We start from the raw sequence: 9,182 nt of genomic DNA on the forward strand, positions 1-9,182 counted from the left end.
CCACAAGAATTCTCTCAGACACAAACCAACACTGGTAGCAAGTTGTTATTTGATGTTGGATTGATGATGCCATTGGTAGTAGCAATGATGTCACACTGTTATCATCTTGGAAGGAAGACACTTCTACCTAAATAAGGAAGATCAGCTGTGCATTGTGTTTGTTTTTTCTGCAGGATTTAATGTGACAAAATGGATTTTGCTCAGTTCTACAAGTGCCGTCAACCACATGGAGTGAAGATCTACTGATGTGTACAAAACTCTTAAGCGGGACTTTGAGTTTGGACTGGGAGCATTATGTCCTCAAAGGTATAATATTCAGTCCTTCCTTGCATGTCTTACTCATTTTTTTTTTTTTTTTTTTGTGTGTGTGTGTGTCTTTTATATGAAAAAAAAATGATAAAGCATGAAAACAGCATTTAGGTATTATAACATTTTTGTTCACAGGAACCCTAGATTAATGTGAAATTATAACAAGCATTTGTGCCTTTGATGAAAAATAAGTAATGTCAAACATCAGTAATGTGTGTGTGTGTGTGTGTCAACTGTAATGTGCATACTGTCGAGTTTTTGATTAGCAATTTTACCTTTAATTGATTTAACTGCATCCTCAAATTATGCACCTACAACAGTAAACTCAACTCATGGACATTTATCCAAGACATGCAAAGTGAAAGATCAAAACTGACATTCTGAAGATACTGCTGTAACTGTATGTTTGGTGTCCAACTCCAAAGCTTTGTGCACCTAGAAATACCAGGCAACTAGAAATGTCGCTTTGGCGACTGGTATGCCTCCGCCATAATGCATGATTTTCCCAATAGGTCTAGATAGTACATGTGGACAATGTGTGATTACATTTTCACAAAATTGGCAAAATATTGAAATGACAAGTTTGTCACAAATGTGTTGAATGTTCACCTTCCTTGACCTAGGTTTAATTGGATGAATGTCTATAGGAGAGAATGTATCTATGGATTTAAGGACTTTAACTCGACTTTGACCCATTCATACATTTAGGTATTGAGTAATTTTCAAGGTACAGGTGTGGAGAAAAAGTGCAATTTCTGAATTGAATAGTAAATTGTTACCATTTTCATCTGGCCCTTGACCCTAAAATTCATAAGATAATCACTTTCAGGTAGAACATGCATAATATGTACTAAGTTTCAAGATAACTTGAGCCACTTCTGAGATATGGAGGAAAAAGTTAGTTCAGCACTTTCACTTGATCGTAGACCTTTTGACCTTTGAGGCAAAAAAAGAAGAAAAAAAAAACTTTCCAGAGAATTTCTATTAGGTTACACATGTATGCATACATCAAGTGTAAAAAAAAAAAAAAAAAAACCCTGCTGGCATTGCATGATAGGAGGGAAATAGTAAAATTTTGAAGTGTTGCACTTGACCTTTGACCCCTGACCTTTGACCCCATGAACCCTACATTCTCTAGATATCACTTCCAGTCAGTATATGTATATACTATGTTCCATGAAGATACCTTGAACAATTTTCAAAGGTATGGAGAAAAAAAAAGAAAAAAAAAAGTATGACCTAAAAGTAAAAAAAAAAATGACCTTTTGACCTTTGACCTTTGACCTCATGACCCAAACTTTCACCAGAGAATCTTAATTGGGTAATACATGTATACACTAAGTTTCAAGAAAATATCTTCAGGCATTCAATAGATATGGTGGAAATAGTGAAATTTTATGTATTTGAACCTGACCTTTTGACCTTTGACCTTTGACCTCATGACCCAAACTTTCACCAGAGAATCTTAATTAGGTAATACATGTATACACTAAGTTTCAAGAAAATATCTTCAGGCATTCAATAGATATGGTGGAAATAGTGAAATTTTATGTATTTGACCTTGACCTTTTGACCTTTGACCTTGAGCATGTGCACCCAAAAGTTGATAGGCACAACTTCACCCCCTAATACACATACATGCCAAGTTTCATTAGGATACCTCAACGGGTTTTGATAGTTACCTTGTCCACAAAATTCATTACGGACGGACGGAAGGACGGACGGACGGACGGACGGACGGACGGACAACCCGAAAACATAATGCCTCCGGCACCACTTCGTGGCGGAGGCATAACAAAAATTATCCTCAATGTTAGACAAAATCAATATTTCGTTAGGAAATGAATTCCTTAAATCTAGTAACTGGGTGATTTTTACAATTGACATAAGCTACTATTGGAATGCATGCTTCATAAAAATTGATTTTGTCTTAGGAATTTTTCTAAACTTATTTCCTCTTTTCCTGTCACAAACTGGTCCCCAAAAGGCCTTATGTACAGATTTTGTGCAAGTGTGTCAGTTAACTTATATTTCAGAACTATGTCACACTTCTATTAAAGTTCACATGTGTATCAGTGAAGAAAAGGATACTCACATCCAGTTAATCATTCAAAAATTTCTCATTTCATAATGATGGGGGGGGGGGGATGCCACACTTCATGAGATAAGCACCTCAAAGTTTGAAGATACAACCTGAGTGCTGTTTAAACAGTTTTCCACATTTGCAACACCACAACTTACAAAGAAAAATGACTGTTAATCTATTATCATGACAGGCAATAACTTGGTGATAGAGCAGTTACAAGTAATGGATAAGTGATGATAGCAAAGCTGCCTTGTTCCATCTGGGGAAGGGGGGAGGGAGATTTTATAAAATTTCTGACAAGTGATGACCAGTAATTATGAGAAATGGGCTGTGTACTTTAGTGCTCTCTGTGCACTGAAAGATGCAGTCTGATTTTGCAAGTTATGACACACTACATATTAGTCCAATTTTGGATGGTAAGGATGTCAAATTTCAAGTCTAACAGTCACAAGTACTGGTTGATGCAGTGATGAGCAATGGGGATGACATCATTGTGAAGCAAAAATTAGCTCCTTATGTTTATGTTCAGGTTCCACTGGGTTCACTATCAAGAACAATTAGCTACACTGAACGACTCACCTGGATTTACTATGCAAGTTGTTCTTCATTACTTTGTTGACATTTTGGTCTTTCTTTATCATTATATTAACTCTCAAGTGCATCTAATATCCTACCTCTAGGTTTCGTCCCAGACTGCAGAGATGTACAACATACGTGTGCATTCGTAAATTATTTGGTCATGTATGCATCACGACAATGGATCCTACAACTGCAAGCAGCCTAGCGGATGAAGTGTTGTCATCCAGTGGATACACCGAATCAACAGATGAGATTGAAAATCCTCACACACCCAACCCAGTGGCTCTCAATCTACAGCTGACATACCTGGGAATAATATGTATCCTTGGTGCATTTGGCAACATCATGGTACTGGTGGCAAGCCTGTCGCACAAAGAGTTGCGCTCACCGGCAAACATGTTTATTGTCAATCTCAGCTTTGTAGATCTGCTGACAAATGTCATGTCCATTCCAGTGCTGATGGTCTCACTGAAATATAATGCCTGGATATTCAGCAATGGAATGTGTCACGCCTCTGCCTACATAGCCATCATCTGTCTTGGACAATCTGTTCAGAGCTTGGCGCACATTGCCGGCGCTCGGTACATCCTGATTACAAAGCCCCAGAGAGTTTATCAGAAGTTTTGCTCGTGGAAGGCTGTCTTTCTGAATATTACATTCATCTGGTTCTCAACAATTTTCATAGTGATAATTCCAGAGTTTGGCTTTGCAGATATCAAATTCAATCCTAACCTCGGGCTCTGCAGTGTTGATCCCCAGCACCAAAATGCATGGATCTACACCACAATCCTCGTCGCACACTCGATCCTCAGCACTTTGATCCTCATCCCCTGCTTCTACTTCACAACATGCTACACCGTCATGTCCAGTCGTAGGCGCATCCAGCAGCAGAATGTTTTTCAACGTAACGTCAGCCGCATCGAGGAGAACCTAAATTTTTGGAAGCGTGAACTCGGCCTCTCTAAGGTTCTCATCCTTACACTTCTTGCTTACATTATCTGTTGGGTTCCTTTTGCTGTCGTGCACTTCCTCAGTGCTGATGGCTATGTCTCACCCGTGGCTCAGCGGGTAGCCATATTATTTCTTGTGACAAATTCCTGCATTAATCCCTATATTTATGCCGTTTGCAATCGCAAATTTAGACGTGTGTACAGAGACCTCTTCTATGGTTTGTGGTATAGAGTACGACCCCAAAGCACTACTGACAGCAATTCATCACAACCATGTAAGGAAAGGGAGAATGAACAGAGTAATGTAGGGATCCTGATTATTAGGCAGCCCACAACTTCTGGTACTGCAAGCTCCTGTCATGATAACCATGCCTTTCGTGTGACCACATCAGATGCTTGATAACACTTCAAATAATTGGTGCAATCCAAAGTTGTCATTGTGTGATCATACCAATTACTGAAAATGAACATTTCAGTGTGAATTCTTCAAGCAATCTCACCAATAACACACCTCTGGCTGTGTTCCAGTCATGGGAAGTCATACCTGCGTGCACAGGTACAATGTACTCATCGAGTCTAAATAATTATATTGCTTTCATTTTGAATGAACTATGATAAATCATGTGACACACAGCAAGTTGAATATGTTGTTAATTTCCCAAGATTGAATCTAATACTGGAAATTCTACACAGGTCTCATTAAGTTATAAAGATGGGAATGAAATTACAGACAAACTTACAGTTGACAAGGAATCAAAGTCCATTTTTTATATCACTTTATACCAAATGATTCCCATTTCGTCAAATGAACCTCATTTACAACTTTGGCTTGGATGACAATTTCATCATATTTTAAGAATTCTGTCCAACTGCTTCAGCATTAAAGCTACTTCTACATGATCTGCTCAAAACTAGATGTTTGTGAGAATCTGTGTTCTCAACATGAACTGAACACATGTCACACAGCTTCTTGGCATTAAAAAAAAAAAGCAAAAAAAAAAAAACTCGAAATACTTATTGCATTATGAAAACTTTCAACAATTTGGAGTTAGAATATGATTTGCACATTACTCACATTAAATTTGTTGGAAGTATTCTTGTCTGTGAAGGTATCTGATTTCAGCATTTTAAAAGAGTTTCATTTTAACTTGTTGAGGACAGTTTGATTTTGCTACAACACGTACTTCCCATAGACGCTTGTCCAAGTATACTCAGGACTCGTCCTCAACGATTTAAGAATGAATCATATACTATACAATGGTTATTGGGTAGGAGAACAAGAGAACGCTTCTTGAATACTGTAAAACGAGGAATGTTCGTGTGCATTTTAATTTTGTGAATTTCACAAGAGCCAAGATCCGCGAAATTGAAATGCACGTGAAAGTTCTTGTCTACACTATACGCACTGAATGTTAGAGGCAACTCACGAAATTTCATGCCACAAAAAAGGCCGTTGGTTCCAATTCGCAAAAATTCCATGCCGCGAAAATATTGTGTTTTACAGTAACATGATGATGCAAAAGAGGTAGTGAGGTTTGGACTGGTCAAAATATTTGGATCTGATGATATGCTTTATGGAATATCGGATCTCTATCAAAAGGATATGTGAGAGTAAAATTTATCTGTCGATAACGGTAGTTAAGAATATAAAGTCAGCAAATTTGTACAAAGTCAAGCAGCATTTAAGAAAAAGAAAGTATTACAATGTGAATGTATATTTGTATTACATTATGTCCTACCTACAGGCTGTGCAAAATGTGAATTATAATGCCACTTTGCTTGGTTGTTTATTTTGTACTGATCTATTTATTTTGCAAACATCCCAAACATGAATAATTTGTTATTTGCACATAATTACAGACTTTCACTTCCTATAACAATATAACCAAATCAGAACTTTATGTGCTTTATCTGAGCTTTGTGTTGGCAAATTTTTTCATTTGACAATTTTAGTTAAATTTCATGTACAAAGGTGTATCAAGGTGATATAATAATTAGCTTACATCCACTGGAGACTATGTACAGGCATTCAAACTGTCAAAACAATCCCAACATTTGTCTGATTTTAAACAAATTTACACTAATCTCTGTTTTGTTTCACTGCTTTCATTCTCAGTATTTCCTGTTTGAGTAATGAATTTTTGGAAAGGATTGAATCACATCTTAATAGCTTTGAGGTGGACAAATTATTACACTATGTACTTAACTACCATTCCTCGTGACCATATTGTGGTGCAAAATGTTTTTAATGTTTAAAAGCTGATCAGTTCTGCTATGGTTGACAATCAAAGTGCATTAAAAGAAATTACAAGTTCAACTGGTTTTACTTGAATTTGATGAAAACAAACAGTTCCTTCTGAGTCTAGGCAGCTCATCAAAACTGAATTAAATTTTACTTCACATAATTTAGTCATTTCTGAACCAGCACACAAATATTTAGCAAACCATACATTATTTGTCCCTCACTGTTAAGGGTAATTTAATGGATTTCCATATGGAACCTTGCTATGATATTACACATTATAACTTCATTGCATCAAAGCGCATTCTATTCAGAATTTGCCCTCTTGCAAAGAATTTCATTGTCAAACCACCTCTGCTGGGGTTGTTTCCATTATAATGACAAAATCTACACAATTGCAAGAGTTTTCACAAATCATTGACAATAATTGTGTCAGTGCACAGTAAGTTTTGTACAATATTAAGGCAAAGAATGTTCATGACTCCTGGTATTTTGTTTGTAATTAGGAGCCCCCCTCCCCCCCCAAAAAAAACAACCAAAAAACAAAACAAAACAAAACAAAAACAAAAACAAAAAACAAACAAATAAACAAACAAACAAACAAAAACAAACTACAAACTACAAAACAAAAGAAAATGTAGCTCAAATATGTAAACTGTAAAACCAGAAACATAAGAGGCATGGACTTTCGCACTTTGGAGTCAATGGCCTTTTTCATGGCATGAGACTTTCGCCAATTGTCACCGGCATTCAATGCATTGTGTAGACTAACATTTTTGCATGCATTTTGTTTTCTTGAATCTTGGCCCTTCATGAAATTTGTGAAAGTTTCATGCATGCAAAAATTTCTGGTTTTACAGTAGTTTGATGAGCTATCAATATTCCCTTGCTCATTTCCAATGCACAGTATTAAGGTCAATGTTTTAGGACAGCAACGTTTCTTAAATTCCCTCTAATTCAGGGATTTACACCTGTTAATGACAGCTGGCACAAAGGAAAGACCTGCTCAGGACTACATATGCACTGAAGCTCTCATTGTATTATATTTAGAAATTTAGTTCTTTTTCAAGTTCTGATGTAACAAACATGTAAAAAGCACTCAATTTTGTATGAGACAGAGCTCTGTTACAAGAGATTTTTGTTGTTGCTGTTGTTAGAATTTCATTCGATATAGGACATCATCGACAACTCAAACTTCCATGGTGTACAAATCTTTGACATTCTGCATCCCCTATCCCATACTACAGGCCATTTTCCTTCAGGTCTGCCTGGCATGAGAAGACCATCACCATGCCATGCTAATTTACCAGCCACCATGAAACATCTTTAATAATTACAACCATTAATCCAAAGTAATGAGTGTGACCTGACGGCGCACTTCCTCAATTAACATCAAAATAAAATGTAAATGGTTTACGTCACAGGAGCCTGCATCGTAATGAAACTACAACCCTATCAGGGCATGACTAAGGTCGAGGCAGCGTACATGTTTGCAGTTGGTGTATTAAGCACACAAAATGTCAAAGTATCTCAACAAAAGAGCATGCACAGAATACCATATTAAATGAAGCTCATTGTGTGAGCCCTGGAGTTGCACACACTCAAATGCATGTCATAGATTACAAGGTTTACACATTATTAGTACCATATGTAAAATGCAACTGACTTATAATCTAATCAGTGTCTATAATGTAATTTCAAGATGTAATATTAATAGGATAAAAGAGAAAGGGGTAGTAGAGAAATGTTTCCAGTGAGCACTTTTAAAGATTTTGAATGACACCATTAAAAAAATGTCCTAATGATGATGTTTAAAAAAAGAAGAAAAAAAAAAACTGTCCTGGAATCATTGTAAATTGCAGCACAAACTCTTTAAATAACTCCCAATATATTATGTTGCAAGCAGAGAAACAATTTATCGTTATAGTAAAAAAAGCACATTTACTAGGCATTACAAAAGGGTGACCAAAATCTAATGCACATATGTCAATGAGGTTTTACACACAAAATTAGAATACAAACAATTGTGTAAACAAAGGCAGTCTCTGTTTTTATTCTGCTGGTCAGGGTACACAAACTTGCAAAGGGAAGCTATGTAAGGAACATACTATTTAAGTGGAACTGCTCAAGATTATGTACCCTCTTAAACCCATTTATTACATTTTTACCACTTTACAAAATGTAAAAAAAAAAAAACAATAAATAAAAGAATAGCCCTGTACATCAGCTTCTTGGGAAAGCGAATGCCTACACAGTATTTCTAGTGTATTTCTTTATCTTGGCTTTTGTAGGCTATATTTTTGCCCACACAATGGATAATTGACCCTCAAGGTACACTATAACATTAAAAGTCAGCCTTCTGGAGTACATTTTCTGTTCATTCACACTCAAGTATGTTTCAATTATCTTAAGAGTGTGAAATCAATGTTGTGCAATTAATGAAATATTGGTATTTGTTTACAACCATGCATACACAGATGTTAAATAATTTGTTGAATACTAGTTGGACTGTTTATTCTCCTTGCTGACATAATACAGCTTGCATGATAAAATATCACTTCCCCTTACAACATAAAGCAATTTAGCTTACTAAGATTTGCAAATCACTCTCACAAAGAGTCAAATAGTGATTGGTTTATTTCACCATACAGAAGCAAAATCTAAATCATTTTTTGTCTTATTCATTATATCAAATTTTTATATTCATTGTCTATTTTCAGGAATTAAATGATGACAGTGCATACTTAGCATGACAAATATGACAAAATAATGGCAATCCTTTCAGAATAATGTCCTGATGCAATGGTGCTGTTTCTGGAGTAAATTTCCAATTGTTTCCCCACCATTAAATCCAAAGGCAAGACTGATAAACAGACTTGAAGTGTTGGTTTATAGTGTCAATAAAATGCCAACTATTACAAAAATACACATGGCACATGGTTACTCATTAACGCCAAAGGTTGCATTTTACAACCATTAGGGTGGTCGTGGTTTACCCACTATACAGTATGTCAAA

General features: G+C 36.1%; 1 protein-coding gene across 1 annotated transcript; it reads left to right on the plus strand.

Annotated features, from left to right (window-relative positions):
* Positions 1 to 3,151: 3,151 nt before the first annotated feature.
* LOC140245165 (melatonin receptor type 1B-like) lies at positions 3,152 to 4,324 on the plus strand. The gene has a single exon (XM_072324764.1). It carries the CDS (start codon positions 3,152 to 3,154, stop codon positions 4,322 to 4,324), a length of 1,173 nt encoding a protein of 390 aa, XP_072180865.1.
* Positions 4,325 to 9,182: the final 4,858 nt, after the last annotated feature.

Source organism: Diadema setosum, chromosome 22, assembly GCF_964275005.1.
Source record: "Diadema setosum chromosome 22, eeDiaSeto1, whole genome shotgun sequence".
NCBI lineage: Eukaryota > Metazoa > Echinodermata > Echinoidea > Diadematoida > Diadematidae > Diadema > Diadema setosum.